Raw genomic sequence first — 27,909 nt, forward strand, 5'->3', positions numbered from 1 at the left:
TATCTGCGCAGGGAGTATTAATTCTATTAAAGACTAGGAGGCGAGCATCATGCTTCATCTTCATTTATTTCTACTCTTCAGCAGTTCAACAAACATATATAATAAAACCATGAAAAGTGTTCTAAAACTAGCAAACTTTTCTCTTATCCAAAACTACAAAATCCATGAGCCTCTGTAGTCCATGCTCACTCCACCAGTCACAACCCACTTCCTGTGCTTGGACTCCTCCTCTGCTTTTACTCGCTCTGAAAGTCTCTAACTGATCCTCGTCAACGGTGCGAAGACTCTCTTGAACTTTTAACTTAATTGCCGAAAAAACTCTCCGGCCTCCTGAGATTCTCTGCTCTGTCATCACCTTCAGTTATTCTTCTGATCCTCGCCTATGAAAAGAACAACAATAGAATACTTTAGGGTGGTGCGAACGTCTCGTACTGATACATAATAAAGCATTGACATCGTATACACAGTACCAGATTCGGGTGGGAATTTAATGCTCGCCTCCTAGTCTTTAATAGAATTAATACTCCCTGCGCAGATAGCAGGGGTAATCTTCATTCTATGACAAGACTGGAGGCAAGCATTATGCTTGTTCAAAGCTTACCCAACACCGTACTTGCTAAACTCTCTGCTGGCTTAAAGTAAAACTCTTTAAAAGTCCTATCGCTTGACCAGTCTGCTGCCAGCATTATCTCACTCAAGGGCACTCCTGCTCTCACGGCGGACGAGGCCATTGCCCCCCTCACCGAATGAGCTCCATACGTGCTCACATTCAGACCTGCTGCGTGCATAACCTCCTTGACCCATCTTGCGATGGTAGCTGATGCAACAGCGTGATAGGGCTTCCTGCGCGCTATTAATAACTGAGTAGTACTTGCTGCTCTATACTCCGCAGTTCTATTCTCGTACTCCTTAATGCATCGTGCTACGCACCATTTCGAATTACTCGGGAAATACGGATAATGTACCGTAGAAGTCCCTGTCTTGGTCCTTCTGACTATGGAGAATGTAACTCCCTCCGGACCGAAGGATCGTATGTGAACATCTAGTGCTCTCACGTCCGATACCCTCTTGCAGGAGATTAAGCATAGCAACATAGCTAGCTTTCCGGATAATTGCTTAAGCGAGAGGTACTTATTGGTCGGCCAACTCGCTAATAAGTGCAGTACTGCAGCCACGTCCCATGTTGTGCTATACCTGGGCTCCGGTGGCGCTTTAAATCTTGCTCCTCTGATGAGCCTCACCACCGCCGGATGTTCTCCTGCCGGGACGCCCTCTATTGGCATCTGACCCGCAGAAATCGCCGATCTGTACACTCCTATAGTACGGAAAGCTCTCCCGCTCTGTAATAGGTTGGCTAGAAATTTCAGAATCTCCACTACAGATGCAGAAACGGGATGAACACTTCTGTCCTTGCACCAGCTTGTCCATTTTGCCCATGCTGCGTCATAGCTCCTCCTAGTGGATGGAGCCCAGGATTCAGCGATAAGCTGAGCAGCCTGCGCCGAAATTCCTGGCAAGGCCCACCGTTTCCGGATATCCTGCACGCGACTAGCGGGAGTGTCCCTCTCACTCTCAGAGGATGACACGACCCAGCTGGGTCCGTGAGTAGTCGCTCCTCGTCGGGGAGGACTCTGGGAATGTCCGACACCAGTTCCATTAGGGTGGGGAACCACACCTGAGACTTCCATAATGGCGCTACTAATACCAGCTCTGCTTTCTCCCTCCGGCATTTCGCTAATACTCTGCTCAACATCATGAAGGGGGGAAAAGCGTAATGCGGACCTCCTATCCACTCTTGCAGAAACGCATCTGTTCCTAGCGCTCCCGGATCCAGCCTCCAGCTGAAATAGCCGCTCCTCTGCGCATTGAGCCGGGAAGCAAACAGGTCTACTTGCAATGGTCCCCATCTCGTGTTCAGTCTCTGAAACACTGCTGGATCCAGCCTCCAATCGCTGGAATCCGTAAGGTACCGAGAGTTCCAATCTGCTACTACGTGAAGTGTCCCTGGCAGCTACTCCGCTGTCACAGACATCCCTGATCGTAGGCAGAAGTGCCACAGGTCCTTCGCTAGCTCTGCGAGCATCTTGGATCTCGTACCACCTAAATGGTTGATGAAGCGCACTGCTGATATGTTGTCCATCTTCAGTAGGACACAAGATTTCACTCTCTCTTTCGTAAAGGCTTTGATCGCGAATGATCCTGCTAGGAGCTCTAGGCAGTTTATGTGTAGACGAAGCTCCTCTTCGCTCCACTTGCCTCCGGTCTGTAAAGACCCACATCTGGCTCCCCAGCCTTTCCGACTGGCATCCGATTCTATTATCAAATCCGGCTTGTCTCCGAATATGGGTCGCCCATTCCAAGCGTCCATATTCTTTAACCACCATTCTAGTTCTGTAATCGAGTCCTGATCCAAAGGCACTTGTTGATGGTACTTCAGACCTAGTTGCAGATGTTTTATTTTCAATCTCTGCAGTGCTCGGTAGTGAAGTGGCCCCGGGAAAATGGCCTGGATAGAGGCTGCTAGAAGCCCAACTATTCTCGCTAATGTCCTGAGAGATACTTGCTGCTTCTCTAAGCATACTCTGATCTCTCCCTTGATGTCTCTCATCTTCCGAGCTGGAAGTTCCAAGGTCGCCTTCTTGGTGTCTAGGATAAATCCCAGGAAGTCTAACCTTTGCGCCGGTGTGGTATCTGATTTTTCTGTGTTCACTAGAAATCCTAGTGAGGTCAGAAGGTCCTGCACCCATCTCGTTTGGTATACTAATACCTCCCGATCTTCTGCCAGGAGCAAGAGGTCGTCCAGGTAAATAATAAGCCTGATGCCTTTCTCCCTGATTGCTGCCGCTACCGGCTTCATCAGCTTTGTGAATGCCCAGGGTGCCGAAGCAAGACCGAATGGCATTGACTTGAATTGCCAGAATCGGCTTCGCCAGCGAAAAGCTAGCAATGGTCTGTACTCCTCGAGAACAGGTACTGTGAGGTAAGCGTCCTTTAGATCTAGACTCGTCAACCAATCTCCTTCTCTTAGGGAGTCTCTGAGCTGATGGACGCCCTCCATCTTGAAGTGCCGATATACGATCCAGCTGTTCAGCTCTTTGAGATTTATCACCGGGCGTACCTTCTCCTTCCTGTGCACTAGGAACATATTGCTCACAAACTTCGGGGATGTCTCGCATTTCTCTATCGCCTGCTTGGTGACTAGCTGTGCTATTTCGCTGTCTAGCCATGCTTGATCTGCTTGCGCTAATTTCTGACCCTGCGGCTCGTATCGCTGAACTGGGGTCTCTATGAAATCTATGAAATCTAGCTGCAGACCGCTGACGGTCTGCAGTATCCAGGAATCGCTTGAAAGCTTGCGCCAATTCTCTAAATATGTGCGTGTCCTCCCCCTACTGGAGGATACATAATCGCTCTCACCTGGCGTAAATCCTTGACCTCGTCCCGATCCTCTGGACCTTCGGCCTCTTGGGAATCTCCCTGGACGGGAAAAAGGTGTCTTGGCTCTTGTTCTCCCAGTATTGTGCCCTGGTGTTCTGAGGTCTTCTCCCTCCTTGGTTGCGAATAGATGCTTGGGCCTTCTCTAGCGACGCCAATGTGCCTACGAACCGGCCCATCTCCTTCCCAAAGGTTTCTCCGAACAGGAGGCCTTGTGCACCTTCCCCTGCTTCATATGACGACAAATCGCTCAACTTTGAATCTATCTTGAGCAATAGGCCCTTCCTTCTCTCTGACGCGATGGCACAATTCGCGTTTCCAAGCAGGCAGACAGCTCTCTGAGCCCACCCTGCGAGGGCTTCCGGGTCAACCTCTTCTCCCGTGTCCTTCGCCCTCTCTGCGAGGTCCATAATTTTTGCGAGAGGACCTGCTAAATCTAATAACTTCTCCTGACAGGATTTCCAGGATCTATCAATCCCCTTCCGGGGGTCTTTGCTCATCTTGGCCACGAAGGTCAGCATTTTTGGGTCGAGCTCAGGTGCTTCCGCCACCTTTCCTGGCAGATCTGGGCGCGGGCACTCTGCCCGTAGGCGCTGTCTCACCTCCTTGTCTAGTGGCTTGCGTAACCTTGCTGCCATATACTGAGTTACTCGGGGGGATGGTTGCCACTCGGTGGACCTCGGATTACGTATGCTGTCTGGGTCGAACATATCATCCTGATTTTCTATGAGGTGTTTCTCTTTCCTCGCTCTCTTGCCCCCACTGGGTCTAACCCAGTCTTCCTCCTCGGCTTCTTCTTCCCCTAAAGAGTCTTGCTCTTCTACCAGCTCTTCCTCCGAGCCAAGGTCTTCTCCAATATTGTCCTCCCCTGGAGCGGGGGTCGTGAGGTTCGGCACCGCCTGCCTTTGTAGGTACGCTTCTTTAAGCTTTGCGAAAGCGTCAGGCACCTCCGAGGCCTTTTCTATCGCCTCTTCTAATGAGCCCCAGGGGTCGTCAGAGGCTTTCCTCTTGAGGGCTAGCTTACTCCCCTTATGCCCCTCTTTCAAGGGTTCTGTGGGCGTGCGCTTATCCACTTTGGTGCTGGTCTTTGGCTGTGAGAGTATAGCTTCCAACGTCTCCAGCCTCTCTTGTAGGGGTTTCACCCCTTCTGCCACTGCATCCATAAGAGAGCTACCCAGCACTTGCTTGAAGCTGGCAGCGAGGTCCTGCGACTGCTCCTCCTCACTCCACTCAAAGTCTGACATTTTCCTCTGTGCTGTGTGCCTAAAATACCTGGAACAGGTCTCTTAGCACGCCCACTGCTCTCTTATGATGTTAAATGTCTTTTTTTTTTTTCACTTTTTTACTTTTTTACTTTCAGTGGCTGCACCTTTATCCTTGTTTAGCCTTCCGGCATCTGCGGAGGTCCCCGCACTCAAATCGACCATCTACTGCTTCTCGGCAGTGTAGGGGCTCACAGATCTTGCAACTGAAGGTCTGCTGAAGTGCCGGAGTTAGTGCTTCAGCTGATCCTGCTGCGCGCAATCGTTCGATCGCTATGTTCCACTTCAAACTAGTTGGAGTTAATGCTCTGCATCTACGAGCGCTGGCGATGGTGATTAGCGATCGCCGCTTTGAAATGATGCTAGGCGACTTCGCGCGTGTAAGCTCCGCCCCCCCGCGGGTGGGGGCTATGCTGTTGGAGCGAGACGCTCCGCGCTTCGCGCGCTAGCTCCGCCCACCCGCGGGAGGGGGCTATGCTGTTGGGGCGATACGCCGTGCGCTTCGCGCGCTAGCTCCGGCCACCCGTGGGTGGCGCTACAATCTTCTATGCGTGAACCGACTCGTGTCGCTTGTGAGGCTGACCGAACCCCTGACGTGCCGGGTATACGGCACGGGGCCGTCAGCCTCACAGCCGACGCTATAAATCAAGGGAACTTTTCCTGGGGTCCCGCAGTGACCCACGCGGCGAATGCGTCTGCAAAGGGAAAAACGCCAAACCTAGTACGCGCGCGCGTGGTGTGACATTAGCATTAAAACTTCCAAGCAAGTGCAAACACAATTTCTCTCGCGTTCCCCCTGCAAATGCTCACACTCTCAGCACATATATATCCTATCTTTAACCCAAATTTCCCCTCTCCAGTCAGCCAATTTGCTACAGGCATTAGGAGAGGAGAGAAAAAGTACTTATCTGCTTGAAGAGCAGTAAAAGAAGAGGAGGAGTCCAAGCACAGGAAGTGGGTTGTGACTGGTGGAGTGAGCATGGACTACAGAGGCTCATGGATTTTGTAGTTTTGGATAAGAGAAAAGTTTGCTAGTTTTAGAACACTTTTCATGGTTTTATTATATATGTTTGTTGAACTGCTGAAGAGTAGAAATAAATGAAGATGAAGCATAATGCTCGCCTCCAGTCTTGTCATAGAATTGGATTTTGATTATGTTAATGAATGAATTTTCTAATTTTTCTTCCCTTTTTTATGTATTACTTGTTATATCTGTGTAAAGTTTGTGTAAATTATTTGTGTTAAAGTTTTATAACTATATACACAATAAAAAAACAAAAACAAAATTGAAGCTCCTTCTGGCATCACAAGTGGATGGAGATTCATAGTGTCTTGTGATTGGCTGTCTTGCCTTTTTGATATTGCTGAGAGAGCGGGTCCTTGACTCAAGGAGCCTTTTCTACACACAGCCTCGAAGCAAAAACATGATAATGCTCCTTTCCATAGAGAAAGGGGCATGTGCCCAGAAGGTGTTCTCAAAGCATACCCAATGACCTGTGGACTGAGGGCAATCTCTGGGGAGACAGCTTGAGCGATCTTAATCTGCGTAAATACCTGACAGCATTACCTGGCTGTACCCCGCACCATGGCTGTTCATTGAACAGATCACCAGTGGGGCACACTCAATGGTGGCGTGCTGGCTCTCTACCAAACAAGATCCCTTGAACACGATTGGAACACCAACATGGTGTCTTCACAAGGGGACGTAACACATCTAAATAAGCAAGGATGGAGTGGGTTAGACCCACCTACCCCATAATGGCAGTGGTAGGGATCTAGTTTATTTTGGACACGATATGAATGGGATGTGACCTAGTTTGGCCAGAGGCGTGTCCTGGGCAGGTCAAAGCATGAAAGGTGTTCGGTCAAGACGAACATCATTCAGAATTAATGCAGCGAAGAGCGCATGTCAACCTGTCTAAATGGTAATGCTGTCCATTTAAGGGTTTGGGGGCCTTGCCACACACATGTATCATTTTTAAAAATGCATGCTTCATTTATCAGGAAATTCATCTTCAAACACTGGCCTATCTTGCAGATAAAAATGAAAAAGGGATTGATGGAAGAATTTGAATCAATCATAGCAGCCCCTTTCAACATTCATTTGCGAAAACAGTAAGAAGGACCCACTCAGAGGCACTGAATTTTATTTAACTCATTAGGCATCCTGCGTTTTTTGCTCACGCTTGTTTGTCGTCTTTTTTCAGACATTGTTGTAAAAGCATTTTCGGAGACATGAGGCTAGCCGCCCGCTGTCTCCCCTTATCTCCTGCACCCGTCTAAAACTGATTAGAGAGCATTCATCCACAACATTTTGGACATTTCTATATGAATCAAGGTAGGCGGACATACATTTTCAATTATTAGACAACATTGTTTTTTTGGTCCATTTATTCAATAAATCGACTTGCTAGCCGCCAATTACACATGCATGATTTCAATTTATTTTACTCATAGGTTTGCCAATTCGGATTGACATTATGAAATCAAGAGTCTCAAGACTCATCCCACAGCACTCTCACCAGTGAAAAAATGACAACATTTTTTTCGTCCAATCCTGCATTGCATGGACCTATCTTTTCTGGGAAAAGCACAGCTAGACATCCAGGTATTTTCGGGTATTTATTCGCCCCTTATTTGGCCAGATGGCAACTTTAACAAGTAGCACCATATTTTTACAGTTCTTTTAGAATAAACGGGTTCAAAGCTACATTCTGAAATGGGTTTCAATTACTTTTTTACTTTTTTCAGAGGTTGTTTCCTCGTTGCACCACTTTGTGATGATGCTGCACTGGTGAGGTAATCCCTGGCCTTTCTCCCAGACGTTCTGCCCCAGTCATCGGTAAGCACTTCGTCTGGCTGCTCAAACTAAGTTACAGTCACATTATTTGGCAGTATGCCCTATGGCCTAAACTTACTCTTTAAGCAATCTTGACAGAACTTAATACAGAACTATATTTTTTTCAAACTAAAGATCTTTCATTATTTCATTATTTCTTATGTCTGCTTCCCCACAGGGTCCAGTTGTTGTGTTTTTTTCGCCCTGAGGAAGGCAACTTTTGGAGTTAATTGCCAGACAGGTGGCTTATTTGCCGAAACGTGTCGCAGATGTCTATTCAATTTGTTCATTAAGGTTTGAAAAATGCTTATGAAATGACACTTACACATAGGCAGACCTGCGTAATTTAAATTTAAAATTTGACAGCCTTTTTCACTTTATATTTTTTTGTATAAAATTAACAATTTAGTAATCAGAGTGTTGGCTGAGTATAAGTTAATACCTTGAGTAGGTATTTCTTCACAATATATGTTGGTTATTTACTGCATCCACGGCAGATGCAGACACTGTTTTTTCTGTTTTTCACTTTACTGCCACTAGCAAATGACTGTTTAGACTCATTGGGCCTCATTACACGGATAGCGGTAAGGGAATAACGATACCGGTAAGGGATTACCGGTATCGTTAAATTCCCTTGCCGATCATGACCCGGCCAACCACCATTAGCGGCACCGCTAAGAACGGTGCCTCTAATAGCGGCTAGTCCGAAGGCGCGCGACCCCTCATCCCCTAAACAGCGGCATGGCACTATTAGCACCCAATAATAAGCCATGCGGACGTGCTAATAGCGGCATGGACCAGCCCCCATAATCCCATACCGGCATGGCGTAAATACCGCCATCGCGAACCACCCGTTAAGAGAACTGAGCAGTGTTCCCACCTGCCATAGGTAGACACAATCAGCACAGGTGGAGGCAATGGAGACTGTGGCAGCACAAAAGGAGCACACCACACCCCTTCACACACCCCTTCCCACACCAAGATGGCTCCAATACTAGCAGCATTACATGGGCTGGAGGACATGATTGCAGTGCAGCACCAACAACAACAGGCAGCACAGAGGAGACGCAGGAGGAGGAGGAGGAGAAGGAGGAGGAGGAGGAGGGCAATACAGGCGCAGCAAGCACCACCAGGGCACCTAGTAATACCACAGAGGCAGCCATCAATCCCCAGGATCCGAGCCAGTCCATTTAACCTAACCCCTGAGCAGATACACACCCTGTACCGTCTGGACTGGGATACCATCACCAGCATCGTGGACATGATACATGACGACATTGTGAGCCTCATAGACATCAGAACTGCCATCCCCCCTCTACTGAAGGTGGTGACTGTGCTCCACTTCCTGGCCACAGGCACCTACCAGCATATAGTAGGGGAGATGCATGGCATCTCACAACCAGTATTCTCACGCACGCTGAACCAGGTGCTCGATGCCCTCCTGAAGCACGCACGTGAACCCATATCCCTGCCATGGACTGCCCAGGAGATCGCAAACACCAAAGTTGGCTTCTATTCACTGGCAGGCATCCCAAGTTGCATCGGGGCCATCGACTGTACCCATGTGGAATTGGTGGTCCCACATCACAATGATGTAGTCTACCGAAATAGAAAGCAATTCCACTCTATCAATGTCCAAATGGTATGTGACGCAAACAAGATAATCACACATTGTTGTGCCCGATATCCCGGATCAACCCATGATTCAATGGTCCTGAGGTACTCAACGATACCACGCTACATGGAGCGACAAGGCGGACAACGTTCGTGGCTACTTGGTGAGTAACAGGGCAAGCACATAGCAGTGTGATTGGGGGGGAGATACATACTCCAACTGGGTTTGTTTGGTGGTTGAGTGATACATACTCCAACTGGGTGTGTTTGGGGGGGAGAGATACATACTCCAACTGGGTGTGTTTGCGGGGGAGAGATACATACTCCACTGGGTGTTGACTGTTGTCCGTAGGACAAATGGACATACAGATGTACGCCAATGTCCATCAGGGAAGGCCACAATGTACTGGAAAAGAACCCACATGCAATTTGAAGCTGCACAACATTGAGAACAATCCAAGTTGCCAAATATGACACATCCATCCACATGCACATTGCACATCATGCCACACCACATATTACACCAATCAGCAACATGGCGTCAATATAGTAATACAGAATTAGCGCAGCACAACATCAATACAGCAATGTGCCCTTGAATGCATGCAAAGGGATCACCCCTAGCCATTGCACTGAACCACACACCTATACCACCACTGAAGTGATGCTTCACAGCATGGCAACATCAATGTCAGAATGGCAGTACACTAGCAGTGTGGTACCAAATTTGCTTGGGCCCAGGGACACCTAAATCCTGGCCTCACTTACGACCTGTTAATGACTGTCAGAGGCATGCATGGGGCATGTTCTCTTGCAGGGACAAGCTCCCCTTTGCACATTGCAGTTACACAGATCGTCTGCATGCATGCTGTGAATCGTGGATGTCAATCACAATGCAAAATCGATTGGTGTGATATGTACAAGCCGCAGTTGAGGTGAACAGTAACACGTCCCCATTCTTCCACCCATATAGGTGATGCTGGCTATCCCCTGAAGAGGTGGCTCCTTACCCCTGTACGGAACCCACAGAACAGGCACGAAGAGGACTACAATCGTGCACATACCCGTACCCGCGTCGTGATTGAGCAGACATTTGGCCTTGTGAAGACACGGTTCCGGTGCCTAAGCAGGTCAGGTGGGGCTCTCCTGTACGGCCATGAGAAGGTGGCCAAGATCACCATGGCATGTGTCATGCTGCACAATATGTGTATCAGACGGAATGTGCCAATGCCCCCTGACGTTGAAATGCAACCACCTGATGAGGATGGTGATGAGGACGGAGGGGACGGGGATGCTGGTCATGCAAGAAGCGATGCCCAGGAGGGACGCGATGTGCGACAGCATCTGATTAACCAAATATTCTGAGACACATGGTTCAACTCTGTAGGATGGATATAGGTATTAGTGCACTGGTGTTTGTGGTGTAGCACACAATGGGCCCTGTCCCCAATAAAGTGCACATACACAATGAAAAAGTCCAAGCCTGTGTTTTAACTAGTCACCAGTGTATTAAAGGTATAATGAGATGAAAAAGTGCATGTCCCCAACTATGCCACCACCCTTCTCCCCACCCCACCCCCCACAACATTCCTGAAACACCCTTTCCCTCCACCCCCACAACACTCCCGAAACACCCTTTCCCCCCACACACCACAACACTCCCGAAACACCCTTTCCCCCCACCCCCAACAACCCCATGTGTGGCTTGCACAATGTTGGTGTCCTGCTGCACATGTGCCAGCTAGACCCTTCTGTCCCTAATTCCCATTCCCACCACCAACATTAGGAGGATGGGAGAGTGTGCGCCTCGTGGTGCGCATGGAGCGGCGGCGGGGGCTTGTCTGCCTTGAACTTGCAGAGGATGAGGTGGCTGTTTGTCCCTGTGGTGGTGGGTACTGGCGGTCCATCGCGTCCTCTATGCGCGTGAGGACCTGCCTCAGTTGGCCCATCTCCTCACACAGCCTGTTGGTACAGGCTTCCATCGCCTCCCTCGAGTGCCTAGCAGTCTCCGTGACCTCCCCCCTGAGACGGGCAGCCTCTTCCACTAGGCTTCCTGGGGGCATGGGGTGTGCATTTGCATGGTGAACTCAGTGGGGTCCTCCACGTCAGACAGCGGCGCTGTGGCTGCTGCCTCACCAGTTGAACTGGTGGCAGTGGAGGGTGGGCCCTCCGTGGTTGTAACCTGTATTGGGGGGATCACAGCAGTGGGTGTGGTTATTGTTGCTGCCGTAGATTGAGGTATTGGTGCAGTGGCACTCTTGCGATGTTTGCACCTCTGCAGGTGCTCACTCCTCCCTGTGCCCCTTGATGTGGTGGGGGTGTCCCCTGTCTCCTGTGCCCTGGGTTTTTTCTTGGCAGGGGGAGCCTGAATCGCTGTGGCAGGTTCTTCGCTGTCGGTCTGGGAGCCTGTGGGGGACAAAGAGGGGGATGGCATTGGTGATGGTTCATCGTGCTTCATGCAGATTCAGTTCATCATGCTGTTCTGTGCTTTGGGACTTCATTAGTGGGCATTCAGGTCATGGGGCTGTGAGTGGGTCATCCATGCATGGGTCTGTGTGGCACTTGTCTGTGGTGATGCGTGCATGTGTGTGTGTTGGGGTGTGACACTCACATGGGCAGGGTTGTGTGCATGTATGTTTGTGGCCGCATCCATGAGGTGAATCTGGACTCACATTTTGGGGGTGCCTCACCATTCAGTGCATTTTTTCATGTTTACACTCACCTCCATCTGATGTTGTGGCCGCACCATGCTCCATGTCCCCGACTCCCTCGATGTATTCTACGCCAATCGTGCTGGCGCATGTCTCCTCCCACTCCTTGAGTTTCATGGGAGAATCAGCGCCACCTCCTGTGGCCATGGCCAGCTTGCGGTTCGCAGACAGTATGCTGCGGACCCGGAGGCGGAGATCGTCCCACCAGTTCCTGCACTCCCGAACGGTGTGGGTGGTGGTGCCCACCGCACTGACTTTCAGGGCGACCTCTGCCCAGATGGCCTTTTTCTTAATCAGGGTCTCCCGCCGCATGTCATTGACAAATACAACATCAGAGTTTGCTGCAAGGGTCTCCGTCAGCATTATCAGCTCCTCATTTGTAAATTTCTCCTTACGCTGGCGGTCTGTGTTTTTTTTTATGGCCTTTGGCATTGTAAGGGGATCCTTGAGGCTTTGGGATGGCACTGGTGTGGAAACAGGTCCTGGGGGTAGAGGATGGCAATGGATTGTGTTTTTAAAGATGGCCGCCATGCTCTTTCCCGTTCCTGTGCGATGACGCTATTTCCGGTTCCGCTATTTAACGGTGACCGCAAATAGCGGTGACCCTTATTTGCGTGTTGCAGGAGGTCGGAAGTGCTATCAGCACTTTCGTCGGTGCCGCTAAGGTTTTTTTTGGGGTCTTTAGCGTCATGGCTGTAGGGTCATTACCGGCATGGCGCCATGCTCGTGTCCGCGTACTCGTAATGGTACGCAATTAGCGGCCTCTTGCCAAGGCAGACACGTTAATAGCGCCATGTCGGTAAAGGCCATTTTTTACTGCGTACCGTGTAATGAGGCCCATTGTCTCTTGTTTCATTGTCTCATTGCCTAACTTCAGACTTGTTCAATAATTGCAAGACTGTTTTTACTTATTCATTATTATGTTTTTTGTTTAAATTTTGACCCTTGAAACACAATTCTCACTGCAATAAATTCTTCTTTTTATCATGAGACTATCTCGATTGCTTTCAGAGTATGACACAGCCACTAATTTGTTGCTTAAGTGATATCGTCAAGATACACTCAATATTGAAATCATTATTTATAAATATTTACAATCAAATTACCAGCAGTTTGGACCCCATTGTTTTTGGCTAGAGGCAATACATTAGCAGACATGAACACAGCATTTGGCTACTGTTCCCATTTATTCCAAAAAGAAATCTAGATCGTGACCTTTTTTGGGGCATCACCCAAAAATAAGGAATACTGACATTTTAGTAGTTGCAACAATATTCTTGTATGAAAAATATCTTGCATATTCAAAACTATATGATGGTTCAAACAATCACATGTGTTATCACGATTGGGAAGCACTGGACAACTGGGATGTTCTACAACATCCTTTCGCGCCTTGAAACACTTGTGTATAGGCACGTTATAAATGCTAAATCATATCATATCACATCAATCATTCATTTATATCTATCTTCAAATCCATTAGGTTTGACTATTCTAATAAACATTATTTTGACTTTTCCAATCCTGTTTCAGTTTATTTTCCACTGTACGATTTATCACTATTGCCCATGGACACTAATTGTATTTTTGATAATGTTAACAAATAAATAATGAACACTTTATATTGCCTATGTCAATATTCGGACATTCTGGAAATGACAATTGTTGACAACTGTTCACTATCTTACCCTTATCTAGATCTCAGGACTGAAACTGATGTTGGACCTCCCCCAATCTTGTATAGAGGCAAGGGGTTAGCTATGTTATGGCATCTTATGTTAGGTAAGCTTGTAAAGTGCTCGTACGTACCCCACAGAAGTGGCTTCTTGTTGCTGGCAACTTCTAGAGATCAGTGAGAGGAGGGCAGTTATTTCAATACTTATATAACAAGAAATGCTTTTAGGTGTTTTCTGAAAGAGATGTGGTGAGATAAGGAATGGGGCTGCCGGGGGGGCGATTCCACCCTGTGGGGTCGGGAGGGGGGGGGGAGTCGGAGAAGGCTCTGCCACCCTTACTAGTGTTGCAAAAGTGAAGGATTCTGAGAAAAAAGCTCTAAAGAACAGTTAAGCCAACTGGGGATATAACTTGTGAAAGCTATAAAAGTAAGTAAGGACCCCATCGCATATACGCACTGAAGGGTTTTGCAGAAATGAGGTGGGCTGGGGCATTTAGTATCAGCTGGAAGCATCGACGTCTAGGCAGGCCCAAGTAAGAAGAGCTATCATACTCTAAAGGAGACTGCACCAGAGGATGTACAGGCTGTGGTTGGGAGAAAGGGTACCAGGAGCTGAAGGTGATGGAAACAAGAGGAAGCAACCTGGTTTATTTGGGGCAGGAGGGGAAGTTTGGAGTTAAATTTCAAACCTAAGTTGCAAACTACAAAGGGTTGGGGAGGGCTAAGAGATAGCGACAAGGGCCACCGTGTTGGTAGAGTGAGTGAAGGTGGCATGGAGGGAGGCAGCCTGGTAGCCGCTAGTGTGGATTGAAGAAAACCAATCCCAAAGGCGTCCTCGAGTCTTGGCCATAGAGAGACAGTCGATCGAGATGGAACGATCAACCATATCAAATGGGGCGCATAGATCATGGCGATGTGAAGTGACTTCAATACCGCCCTCGGCTCACAGTTCTGTGCCTTGAGTGGGCATGGTTTCTTTCCTAGTTGTATGTGCTCCACACCCCTCAGTGCAAACCATCTCTGCACAGAGCTGGACGTTGGTCATGTCTGGCTAGTGTACCTGTCGGATTTTAGAAGGTGATCAGCACAATTTTGCAAATTGGACAAAAATCACTAAACTCAGCTTGTTATGCAGGTGTTTCGTGCGAATATGGCACTTGATAACCTTATAACCCTATCAGTTATCAATTAAACCTTTGTACACCTCCACACTAACACCCTGGATTTTGTTTAACATGGCTTCTAAAACGCAGAATCAATTTTCATAATGTATTCATTCCTGCGTTTCTTTTCAATATTTCTGCTATTATACTTAGTGCTCTACTATCCTAAATCAAAATATGTACTCCTGGGCTTAATCCTTTTCAGGAGGTGTATTCCTGCACTCCACCTCATACAGCATGACTAGAGTTTGCAAAATAGGAGTGGTAACAATCATCTTATCATTATCACCAGAGGATTGAAGTTTTTCTGGTCCACCAATTCCAGTGGGAATTGTAAGTTCCTTACCTCCATCTGCAGGTATTTGTATTTGTATTTATTTAGTTTATATAGCGTTTTACTCCAAAACGCTGCACATTTTAACAACAGGATACATATAACAATTAACATTATAACAGTAACAGTAGAAGCAATTTACACTTGAGAATCAGACCAACAAAACAGTACGTAGAGCAATTAAACTGAAGGGAAGAGGGAGAGTAGTGCAGAGGACTGAGAGGGAGGGGTGGGGAGGAGGAGGAGGGAAACTGATGGGGAAAAAGGTGAGAATGGGGAGGAGGGGGAGGAGAGGGAGATCATCATGGTGAAAAGGAAAGGAGGGGGAGGGGTTTCATGGCAGGGAATGGAGGAGGAGAGATTTAAGGGATGTACGGAAGGAGGAAAAGAAAGAAGTAGAGCGGAGTGAGAGAGGTAGGGAGTTCCAGTGCAGGGGGGCAAGGAGCTGGAAAGAGCGGAAGCGGGATGTGGCACAAGGGGAAGGAGGAACAGTGACAAGGAAGTGGTTGGCAGAGCGAAGGGAGCGGGAGGGAGTGTAGAAAGAGAGGAGGGCGGAGAGATAAGGGGGGCAAGACCGTGGGGAGATTTAAAGACTAAGCAGAGAAAATGAAATTGAAGTTGGGATTGAAAGGGAAGCTAGTCAAGGGAGGAAAGGGAAGCAGAGATGGAGTCGCGGGAGGAGAGGAGAAAGAGGGTACGGACGGCAGAATGGTAGATAGATTTAAGGGGGGCGAGATGAGAAGTAGGTAGTCCAAAGAGTAAGGAGGAGCAGTAGAAGAGGCGAGAGAAGATAAGGGAGGAGATTAAAAGTTTAGTAGCATGGAAAGTGAGAGAGGGGTGGACTTTGCGAATATTAAAGAGGTGGTAGCGACAGGCACGAGAGGTGAGAGAGATAGGATGGGAAAAAGTGAGAGAGGAGTCAAAGTGAATGCCTAGGTTGCGAGCATGGTCAGAGATGGGGAGGTTAGAAGGAGGAAAATTAATGAAAGCGGGTGGAAAGGGAGGGGGAAGAGAGTTAGAGGGGAAGAAAACTACTTCAGTTTTATCAGTGTTAAAGGAAAGAAAGCGAGAAAGTTTTTAATGGCAGTAAGACAGGAAGAGAGTTTAAGGTGGAGGTTGGTAGAGAAGGAAGAGAAGGAAAGGAAGAGCTGAGTATCGTCGGCATAGAAATGGTGAGAAATTCCAAATGAGGAGATAACAGGGGCAAGGAGGGAGGTGTAGAGTGAGAAAAGGAAAGGGCCTAGTACCGAACCTTGGGGTACTCGGTATTCCAGAGGCTGGGTAGGAGTGGAGCGGCCTCCCCAGGAAACAGTAAAAGAGCGGGAGGACAGGTAAGAGGATAGCCAGTTTAGAACAGAGCGTTTGAATCCAAAGGAAGAAAGTGTTGAGAAGAAGGGGGCGATCGACAGTGCCGAAGGCAGCAGAGAGGTCAAGAAGAATAAGGACAGAGGATTGCTTAGAGTGTCGAGCAGAGAGGAGGCGAGTTAAGGATGTAGGTGAGGGCCGTTTCAGGAGAGCGTTTAGGACGGACGCCTGATTGAGAGGGGGGGAAGGAGAGAGAGATTAGTGACAAAGGTTGAGAGTTGCGAGTAGGCTAGGCGCTCGAGTAGCTTAGAGAGGAATGGGAGAAGTGAGATAGGACAGAAGTTAGAGGTGAGCAGGGGATCAGCAGAAGGCTTCTTTAGAATCGGAATGATAGTGGCATGCTTGAAAGCAGAGGGAAAGGTAGCTGAGGAAAGGCAGGTGTTGAAGAAGGAAATGTCAGATGGGGAGACAGGGGAGAAGTCAGTCATGCAGGTTGAGGAGGAGAAGGGAGAAGGGGAAGGGGGGAGTAAGAGGAGCAATTAATTTTTTGCCGAAGTTTTTTACCGAAGGGCAAGGATCTTGGAAGAGAAGAAGTTTGCAAAGTGGGAGGGAGAAAGGGTGGAAGAGGTTGAGGGATCAGGGGTAGGAGGAGAGAGAAGACGAGAGAGAGTTTGGAAGATGTGGCGAGGGTGGGAGACATGGGATTGGAGAAGGTTTGAGTAGTAGGAGCGTTTAGCCGAGTAGAGGCAAGAGCCATAAAGAGAGTGGTAAGAGAAATATGTGGTTTGGTTAGAAAGCGAAGGAGATTTGAGCCGGCGTCTCTCAAGACATCGGAGGATACGCTGCATAGAGAGAACTTGAGGAGAGAGCCACGGTTGAGAGGGTTTCCGGGTTGGACGGAAGAAGGAAAGGGGGGTGAAGTAGTTCTAGAGAGGAGGAGATAGAAGAGGAGAGAGTAGAAAGTGCATCGTTGGCCGATAGTGAAGAGAAATCTTGGAGCGGAGAGAAGAAGAGCAAGTGTCAAGAAAGAGGGAGGGATCAAAGTTGCGAAGGTCACATCGTGAAAAGATGGAAGGGGAAGGCTTAGGAGAAGAAGGATGGGGAAGGGGAGTAAGGGAGGAGAGAAAAGCATGATCGGAGAGATAGATAGGAAGTGTGGAGACAGTAGAAGAGGGGTAAGAAGAGTTGAAGATAAGGTCAAGAGTGGAGCCAGAGGAATGAGTAGGAGAGGAAGGAAGAGGGGAAAGGAGGTAGGAGTCGAGGATGGATAAAAGGGGAGAGGAGTGAGGGGGAGAAGGGAGGTGAAGATTAAAGTCGCTGAGAACAGTTAGAGGAGAGGGAGAGGGAGAGATGAGAGAGAGGAGGTGATCGAGGTCATAGAAGGAAGAAAGAGGGCCAGGGGGTCGATATATGATTAGAAAGGAGATGGGGTGAGGAGAGGAAAAGGATTTGTAAAGAAATTCGAAGGAAGGGAAAGAAGGAAGAGATGGAGGGGAGTTAGAGGAAACATAATTTGGGATGGAAGAAGAGGCCAATACCTCCGCCACGGCCAGTAGCGCAAGAGATATGAGAGAAGGAGGAAGAAGTGGTACGGCCAGACCATCGCAGTCATCTTAGCCAGATACAAAAATGTGTGTGTACTGTTCTTACCTGCTCAGTGGTATGCATTTCTCCAGTCGGTAGATGTGTTGTTGGCTGCGGCTGTTCATATCTAACCCTCGTCTGATCCTCAATCGCTTCTTTCATGGACATCCCTCTCTGTGCTTGTTCATGCTGCCCCCTATATCCAGGTTGAGTATTTTCTTCAGTCGTACCCATCACCAGCTTTGGTCCCACTTCCAGTGGACCCTTGCCCTGAAATTCAGCGGGAGTGGTCTTCTCACGCAACACTCTCACTATTTCAGTTTCCTGAGATAGTGGACACTGCTCTATACATCTAGCCTGTGATATCCCCCTGTCTTTCACCGTAGCCTGCAATAGTGGGTCCCAATCCACAATCCTGGGACAGATGGGGTCCCCAACCTCTTTCTTCTCTTCTCCTTCTTCTGGTTGGCCCTGCTCGCTGCATTCTTTCATTGATATCTTCTCAGTCACCTCCTCCACTTCATCTCTCTGTGCTGTTATAAACTGCTTACAAATCTTATCAGATTGAATATGCTTAACCACGTCCTCTGCTTTTGGTGATGATACATCATGTCTGTGACCTCTTGCACTGGTGATATCTGCTATTGCCTTTTTCTCCCCTAATTCCCGCTGCATGAGTAGATCCAGTTCCTTAGATGTTGCCTTTGTGTTCACCTCAGCCTCACCCACTTTTGATTCAGTTGCGTGGGCCATCGGATTGTGTTTCTCAAGGTCAGTGAAAGGCTCCTTAGTCTTCATCGCATTACTCTGCTCTACCTGGATTTGTGGGCCCCATTCTTTACAAGCAAGCACAGTTGGATCCTCCCTTCTCTGCTCTGTATCCTGCATTTTCAGATGTGATCCCACACAGCCATGCATCAGTGGATCTTCACTCACACTCGCCTCAACTTGATGCACTCTTGGATTCAGTTCATTAGTCCCAGTGCTCCTCACAGTCACCTCCTCTGCTGTTATCATTCCCTGCTGTAACAAAGCCAGTTCAACCCCTTTAGCAATTGAGGTATCCTCATTTTTCATTATCACCGGTAAAAGAAGTTCACTTGCCTTGCCTTGAGCCCCAGTTGAATAATCTCTCACCTCCTCTTCTTCGTCCTGCACTGAGGTATCCTGCCCTTCACGCCAAGGACCGGCTCTGTCCCTGGTCACCTCTTCCTGAATCTCTATTGTTTGATTTTGTGAATTATCCTCTGGGGCTTTCTCCTTTGCTTCCTCCTCCTGCTCTGGTAGACACCATTCCTCACATTTTGGCTTGGCTGTCTCTTCAACCACCTCTTCCTCATTTCCCACTCCTTCTGCTGGTAGGTTATGTTCCATGTCTCTATCCTCTGTGGTATTTTCCTTCCCCACTACCGCATTTTGCGTTAGATCCCGTTCCCCACACCTATGTCTCTGGGTCCCCTCAGCCACTCCCTCCGTTTCTACACTTCTTTCTTTTGTTAGAAGATCTGATTTGTCATATCCAGATCTAGTGGGATCCCCATTTCCATTGCTATCTACTTGCAGTGCTGAAGGATCTTTGTCTTTGAATTGAGCATTAGCGTTTTCCCCATTGTGATCCTCCTTGTCGCTCTCTGCTCTTTGTTGTTTTGGACTACATGTTTCATGCCCATCTCTGGTATTTCCATTGGCTGTCACCTTTAACCCCTGTTCTTTTTGTTTTGACATAGATTGTTTCTTACAGTCCACAACAGTGGTCTCTTTCGCGGCCTCCCCCTCCACTGCACACATTTCCTCTGTTGATGGACTCTCTTCCTCAGATTCATCACTAATGGTCTCCCCTGTAGGTTTCTCCTCCTCCTCCTCCTCCATTGTAGGTACTGGGGAACAGGTTGGACCTTGAAAGTGATGCCTAAAGATGTCCTGAGTCATCTCCCACTCCCTCTCTATCCCACGAGATGGTGGGTCCTCTTTCTCTGTATCCCTCTCAAGTTCCTGTCTTGGCATGGCTGCAACGTTTGCCTCCTTTCCCTGTGTTAGGATATCGCTCTGTTCCTCAGACCTGTCATTTTGTCCCTGTGCTGAATAATTCTCATCTTTATAGTAGGCCACACAGTTCTCCTCATCCATATCCACATCTTCCTCTGTTCCTGGTACTGGGGGGGTCTGTTCATTGCAGTTGGTTCCAGAGGTCGCCACAGTCATCTCCTTATCTTCTTTTGTTCCTGGTACCGATGGAGTTTGTTTGTCACAATCACTCCCACGGGTGCTCTCATTTATTTCCTCCTCTTCCTCCATTTGATTTGCCAATTGTTTGTGTTCTTCATAGCTATCCCCGGAGTTCCTCCCTTTCTCAGACTCCTCTTCTTCTGTTCTGTGTGCCGACGAGGACCCCTGAGTCAGATTCCCCTCTACCTCCATCCCCTCGAGCAGTCGTTTCTCTTCCTCATTTTCAGCTTCAGAACTATTGCCAGATGTGCCTTCCTCTGCAGCTTCTCCTGGTGGATACCATGCCTCACATCCAAATTCTGAAGGATCTCTATCCACAACGCTCCCGGTTGCTGATCCAAGGTCTTCATCAGAAGAGTCTGGAGTAATATTCTCCGGTTCCTCAATCTCAGTTCCCTCGGTGTCTTTAACTGGAGGCTGTGAATGAAGAACAGGATGTACAGTGATTAAAACAGGATTTCAGAGATAGTCAACTACACCGTCCTCATGTTTTGATAGAAGGCGTCAATATGTAACAATTCTCCAGACTTAAATGAAATGTTATGTTATTTGCTATCTGACATTGGTGTATGCCATGCAGAGCCTGTTAATAACAATGGACTGTGAATTAATTAACATGACTTTAATGAAGAAACACAGTACCTCATCATTTGTTCCACTCTGGGTAGATTTCCCCTGCATCAGAGTGTTCCCTCTATATTTCATTTCTACCATACACATACCCTTTTGCACAATAGGGCAGTGAAAGAGGGTTGTCATGCTCCTGAAGGAAGAGGCTCATATCAGCTGGGCATCACTGCAGAGGTTGGAGGATAAGACACTGAACGGCGTTCTGGGAAACACTGCACTGGCAGGCAATACTTTAATTAGATCTGCCTGTGGCTGTTAGCATATCAATGCCTCTATATTGAGGTTTCCATGGAAGAAACCAACAGTGCTGCCTCCAAGCTCCTGCCACCCCCTGGTTTCTACACAACAGTCCTACCTAAATTCTGCACCTTGCCCATTGAAGTCCTCACAGCAGCCCTTTTACACTTCTCAAATGGGATAGGGAGTTCAAATCTTGCCTTGGCAGCGTGAGACCACTACTCTGGTGAGCTGGTGCAGTATAATAGCATTTTAACATTTTTTAATATGACACTTGTTACCACCTTCAATAACATTATTTTTACCTACTTTGCAACATCGACTTTATTTAGCTAACATCTTTGTGTTCATTCATCGTGTTTTCTTGGAGTCTTTCACAACGCTGCTGTTCTTTCCCAGAAACTCGCTTTATCTGCATCCACCCTTGGTGACCAATGCCGTCATTCTGGACATACTGTAGTGATGGGTGAGTGGCCTCCTAAGATCTTGGCAACACTCCCAGCATTGACACCCTGACCGGTTCTTGAAAGACCTGCCAGCACCACATGTGTACCAAGTATGGCAGTTTGGCAAATAAATACTGAGAGAGCCTCCACAGTCAATCAAAAACATCCTGGGCACAAAGTATATCATGAAAAGCCCAAGCATTAGAATGAAACAGCGAAAAGTTCTGATGTATGCCAACAGCTGGAGCTTAGACTACCTTGTACTGTTGAACTTGTTCCCTTCTGTAATAGATTTGCCATTTGTAGGATAACACTTCAAAAGAGTATCAATTACACATAACACACAGGCAGCAACCTTGTGCATACCATAGGTCAGTTCTGAAACAACCAGAGAGTTAGAACACACACACCCACATACAATATAGAAAGTGTAGAGGAGCAGGTGGGCGCATTTTCCCTAGCTACGGCCCCCTCACTGCCGTCCTACTGGAACAGCAGGAGAAGATCTGTATGTGGGCAATATGCATTCAGGCAGCCATACCAAATGCACCCTGGTACTGATAGAGTGGAAGGCTGTCAGCACGCACCAATGGACATCATTTAATGCTGAGTGAAATCTGACGGGGACAGAGTGATGTCATGAAGAAGATATATGACGACATACAGAAACGATATGAAAATACTTAAGAGTGACGATGTGAATGCAGTGACAAGAGAAACATGTACCTAAAGGTAAAGTAATTATATATACAAAGAACATTAATGAACATGCTGACCAATAAGTTTAATACGCAGTAATGAAAGGTAGCCGAGGCATATAGAAGCTTCTTATGGAGGAAAATATAACGTGGCAAGGACGGACATGATAGGAAAATGGACGCCTGCTCGTTTTAAGATTCAATCCAGCTACCTCAGAGACAGACTACGGATGCAGAGTCAGGAAACGTTGGAGAAACAGTGCTGTGTGTGGAATAAAGAGGAGTATATGTTGGCCTGGGATCAAGGGTATTATTTTAAGAAATAATTGCAAGGCAAAAGGGAGGCAGGCGGATAAGCCATAAGCGCAAGACATATTTCTCTTAGATTAAAGAAGAAGAAAACATTTGCAAGAACAAAGTATTGGACAATTAACTGTGAATAAGGCTCCTACAAGATGGAGTGAGCAAGTCTCTACAGGCCAAGAAGAGCACGAACAACCAGTGAATGAAAAAGCAGTAAATAAGAGGTCGAATTGGAAAGATTTGTTGTCTTTTCACATGTCAGATGTAATTCAGAAGTCGAAGGGCTATTCATTAAGCTTCGGATAAAGATAGTGATGTGCTTACGCTCCCTCGAATGTCGCAGAACAGAGAGCAGGCTGCACAGTCAACTTCAGACGGGAAACTTTGGCTTATGGTTGGACTGATGAGAGATGATGGAGTAATTGGGAAAGTGGGGAGTATTCTGACATTACTTGAGAACCTGGGTTTCGTTTTGCTTACGTGCTTCTAGCAAGCCGAAAGTCCAAAGTTGGGTAAGTATGCAAACCAATCAGAGGGTCTATGGGGCAACATGCTATTCAGTGTTGCACAGACCAATTTGCTGCCATTTTCTCTGCTATAATCAGTAGTAAAAATATTTGGAGGTAGATCAACACGTGCCCTGCAGATAAGGGGCAGCCAATGATGTACTAACCCCTATGTATCCCATAGGTACCTATGTTCCCCTGATCAATCCTTCCCTTCAATAGGTTTTGTAGTTTGGCACGTATGATGACATCATAGATGACACATATTGGAGTATATAACCTTTGTACAATCAAGTTTGTGTGTGAGATGGCGAGCATCAGTCCGTTGTTCCTCAGTTCGCCCTGCTTTATTGAACTGAGAATAAAGTAGTATTTTGCCATATTTTCTGAGTCTGTCCGGTTATTTGGTCTAATATCTTTATTGGTAATTCCATGTAACACAAGAGATGGTTCAAGTTGCTAGAGCAGATTTTGTTAGCGGGGGATGGTTCAGGTCTAGTCGACCTAGGCCCAGATCTTCAGAATTTCGGCTGCTTCCGCCATTAGCCAGAAGACCGCAGAGTTTCCTATGGGGAACAGTGTGTAAGAAATCACGTATAAGAAGATATGGTTGGCAGATCCCTCTTTGATAAAATTCTTGTCTGGTCCCCGCAGGTGCCCCGCGGACTGAAGGCGAACTGGTCGATTGGGGAAGAGTCGATACCAAGGGACTCATGCTGAGCCATGACTGTAAGTAGAACATTGAAAATGGGAAAAATAGGGGGAGGGATTGTGTTGTAAATAAAAGGTGGAAAAGTAACTGGATTTGTTGGGATTATAAATAAGAGAAGTAGATACCTCGGTTCCCGGTTCCAAAAGACTCCAAATAGGGGTGTTAGTGATTCCTGAGGCAAGGTCAACAAGAAGCGTGCGTATCAAACTCCAAGATGGAGTAAAATATGAGATGAGATACATTTACTAAAGGTAGTAAAGGAAGGCGTATAGAGGAACATTTATTAAAAGTGCACATGTGTAAGGGCTTATAATATGTTAGCATACAACTTTCGTTGTGTTTAGATGAATAGATAGAAAATGATAGTAAAACATTAAAGTGATTAGTAGATATTTTAATCAAGAGATTGACATCAATCAGGATAAAAATCAAGGAAAGCAATAAATAAATAAAGACGAGATTCTTAAAATATCAATCATAAAACAACAAAATACTAATCACTGATAGAAAGTGTCAATGAAGGAGCAAAAAGAACATTGTTGTATACGTTTTAGAAGTGGTAAAATATTTTGATTTTCAAATAATAAGCGGCGATTGATGGTGCCTGCTAAAATTGATCCACTGAAGTATATTTGATAAAATAAAGAGAAGAATAAAAGGTGGGGTAAGTATAGACAGTCGAGAGTGACCTGTCATCATGGGGGACACCCCTCTTCTACACTTATGCATAACTTTGCCAAAATATACAGCCAAAATAAGGAAGTATCATTCAGAGTAGGTTTGAGGCACGACCATAAAACGCTCATGCCGTGGCCGCAGGAGGGTTTGTTGACAAATTCAGTATTGCAACAATGACATATTTGTATGCTACCTATAAGCAAAAGAAGTTATACAGAAGAGGATGGCTATTTTAGAGTTACGGAATATGTACCAGACTGAGAAAGAAGATCCAGATGAGAAGAAGTGGATGTTTAATCAGCAAAAAGGGGAAGATGTAACACCTTCGGCTCCCATTCCTCCTCCTGAAAATGTAGATACAGAGAAGAAGGAATTGTACTTCTTAAGGGAATTAAAAGCAGCGGCGAGGTACTTTAATTCGACATACCCACGCCTCTCTTATAACAGTGAGGACAATGCAGAAGAGAGCAAAAGCAGAGAACACAAGCATATGTCGACACACAATGAAAATATGCAGCATGAGGAGCGAAAGGACAGACAATATATACTGGTGCAGATAGAGGAAGAAGCAAAGAAATATAAAGAAATAAAGGACAAAGGTAAGGGAATAACAATAGTACAGAATGAATGGATGTGAGGACAAATATTGCTCAAGCTGGACAAGGGCACCGGAGAAAGAAAAGGAAGAGAGAGCATATAAAGAAGAGAAGGAAAGAGAAAGCAAGCAAAGCAAAGAACGATGAAGGTACGAGGTGAGGAAAGAAAAAGAAAGATTAGAAGAGAAGAGACGAGAGGAGCCCAAAGAATGAAAAAGTAGGTTGCAAAGAAGGCTAGAGGAAGTTGAATAAAGGGAGATGAGGAGAAGGGAAGAAGACATTAACAGAAGTAGGGGACTAAAAGATGGCGAGATCCTTGTCATAGAAGCATAGTGATGAATGAAGCACAAAAAAGACTCGGAAGGAGGAAGAGAGGAAATGAGGAACCGAGAGGACCACAATATCCCGCAGGGAGCTGCAAGGGACACCAAAAATTCCAACATGGGTGGAAGGACAAGACCTAGAAAACATAGGGGAAAGAATTGGGGATTTATATAGGCAAATGAGGGATAAAGAAGGGTATAACACCTAAGAGACTACAGAAGGATCTCTTTCGAGGGAAACGAGAAGTAGATCAGATGACATTATAACAGATGAGCACAGAACGCTGCTTTAAACAGACTAGATGTTGATGTTAATAGTCATACAAGTTGGGTCATAATAATGTCAGCTGAAGAAAGAAAGGGAAGAACATGAGAGAGTGCGAAGGGAGAGCACATGCAGATTTTCAAAGGAACTGAGTGTAGAGAAAGGGGTAAAATGGTCAGATCTAGAGGACCCCAAAGAAAGAACACCAGAATCGACACCACACACTGAGCGACCCAAAGCCCGATTGTGCAGTACAGGGGATGTATCTCTGCCTTATGTAAGCAGATTGAGGGCACTACCAGGATGGAGACAAACGGGAGAGACTAGCTCCACCTGGAAAAAAAGAAGTGTAGGCAGGTATGATTATGGACCAGGTTTTTTACACTTCCCTTTAATAGAGAAAGGAGGAGGACAACCACAATATATTCCATGGCCACAAATGGATGAAGGCAATTTACAATGTAAATTACTGAGTTTAACTTCTGTTGCGAGAAAATGGATGTATGATCTAGAGAGAATGACATTAGGAACGACGTTAGCTATAGGTGACATAAAAGGCTTACTAGCAGCCATTCTAGAGGATAGGACTGATAACAACTGGAAATGAGCAGGATTCCCCCTGTGTGACTGCACAAAACATGACACATGATAGATAAACAATGAATAATAGTAGAGCAGACGTATGGCAGTTGCTCAGAGTGCAATATCCTGATATATCAGATATGGGTGCGATTTTAACTAGTAAAATGGGTGACGATGAAGACCCTGTTGCCTTTTTCAAGCTATTCAAGAGAGATGGCACCGTGGGATAAAATTGTAGTATTAGTTTACCACATTTTCTGTCAGGGACTGCCTGAGCCAGTACAATGGCAAATGAAGAACCAAGTGGGAATGGAAGTGAAACCATGGCTAGAAATACAGTTGAGGATCATGAATCACTGCCGATTGTTACAAGGGAAGAATAAGCAGTAAGCCAAAAGCATAAAGTAGGAGGAGGCGAACTTAGTTCAGAAAAGGTTTTCAAAATTAGCCATAGAGGGAACGGTATTGACAAGTAATGAGGGTATGGTGGCAGAGGAGGTGCGACCACAGCATCAAAACACCGTAGTGTACTCCACAGATCAGAGTGGGTACAATTATTGGCCAAGAGGAAGAGGTAATGGACCTGGAGGATGAGGTGGATTTCAGAACCCTCAGGGAGGAGGAGGATTCAATGGCAGACAGCCGCAACAATGTTGGAATTGCGGAAGAATGGGGCACATAGCCAGAACATGAAGAAGCAGGAGATGCATGCAGCAAAATTGACAAATTCCAAGAGGGGGGGGATGAGCTATGTTCCACAATAGAATATAGAACCACAGGGGTATTATGCCCAAGATAACACGCAGACTCAGACAAGTTCGCTGCAATCACAGCAGATACAACAAGTGCCATTACAAACACAATCGCCACAAGGGCAACCTCAACAAGTACCTACGTAAACACAAAAGGTACACATGCAGACGGCACAGACACAATCGGCCATGATACCACAATTGAATATGAATACAGGAGTCCAGCAAGCATCTCCACCCAAGTTAGGGAGTGTGACCGTGGTAGGAGGAAATACTTTCACAGGTACAGTGATGAATTTATATCCACAATAGGACAGCCCACAGAGTGACCTGATGTGTTCAGTACTATCTGTGACACCGGACTGACAAGAGAAACCAAGGGTCAATGTGACGATAGGAGGCAACACATTTTAATTTCTTGTAGACACTGGAGCAACTCGTTCCTTTGTCCGTGATGGAAAATATCCAGTGTCAGGTATTGCCATGAATGCTGTGGGATGTACTGACCCACTAGCTCTGCCCTGCGACATCACTGTGTGCTGGTGGCACCAGAACCAGCAAAATGGCCGCAAACAGCCCTATGTGCGCTAAACCTATGAAAATTGTGCTGTGAAACCAGAAAGGTGGCTGCCAATCTACATTGCCGGTGTCAGTGGTGGAACAGGAGACCACACTGCTGAAACCTGTCTTGGGGCTGCCCACAGAGTGCAAATGGAAATTTCATGAAAGGTAGTGCTTTATTGCAAGGAAACCCCAAGGTGCTCTGAAATCCTTTTTTTTTCTTTGGCTGCTGAAATTTCAAAATAATGGTTCAAAACATCAGGAAATATCCAACATCCTTGCTGGGTGTTACCCATCACCTTATTGAAGGAATCCACATAAGCACACCACGTCAGAAGAAGCAGAATCCATCTTAAGAAGATCCATATTAAAAAGTGTGCTAGTCTGTCAAAAGCTGTAAAATATGGGCGCAGTACCGTCGATCGCCTGTGTGACAGCTGTCATTTAATTACACTGGAAGCTTAAACTTGTG

General features: G+C 46.7%; 1 protein-coding gene across 1 annotated transcript; it reads right to left on the bottom strand.

Annotated features, from left to right (window-relative positions):
• Positions 1–12,958: 12,958 nt before the first annotated feature.
• LOC138514703 (enolase-phosphatase E1-like) lies at positions 12,959–20,853 on the bottom strand. Its single transcript, XM_069630111.1, has 3 exons — positions 20,791–20,853; positions 17,989–20,565; positions 12,959–12,994 (listed from the first exon to the last, which is right to left on the bottom strand). The coding sequence occupies exons 1-3, from the start codon at positions 20,851–20,853 to the stop codon at positions 12,959–12,961; spliced, it is 2,676 nt and encodes an 891-aa protein (XP_069486212.1).
• Positions 20,854–27,909: the final 7,056 nt, after the last annotated feature.

Source organism: Ambystoma mexicanum, chromosome 12, assembly GCF_040938575.1.
Source record: "Ambystoma mexicanum isolate Mex_15411 chromosome 12, UKY_AmexF1_1, whole genome shotgun sequence".
Lineage (NCBI taxonomy): Eukaryota > Metazoa > Chordata > Amphibia > Caudata > Ambystomatidae > Ambystoma > Ambystoma mexicanum.

Bases quoted from the DNA above. Each gene is read 5' to 3' on its own strand.
- LOC138514703 (XM_069630111.1), bottom strand. From the start codon at position 20,853: ATGAAATATAGAGGGAACACTCTGATGCAGGGGAAATCTACCCAGAGT. The intron at 20,566-20,790 runs GTACTGTGTTTC...CTTCATTCACAG, and splicing joins AGAGTGGAACAAATGATGAG to CCTCCAGTTAAAGACACCGA. The intron at 12,995-17,988 runs GTAAGAACAGTA...TATTGCCTCTAG, and splicing joins AAATGCATACCACTGAGCAG to CCAAAAACAATGGGGTCCAA.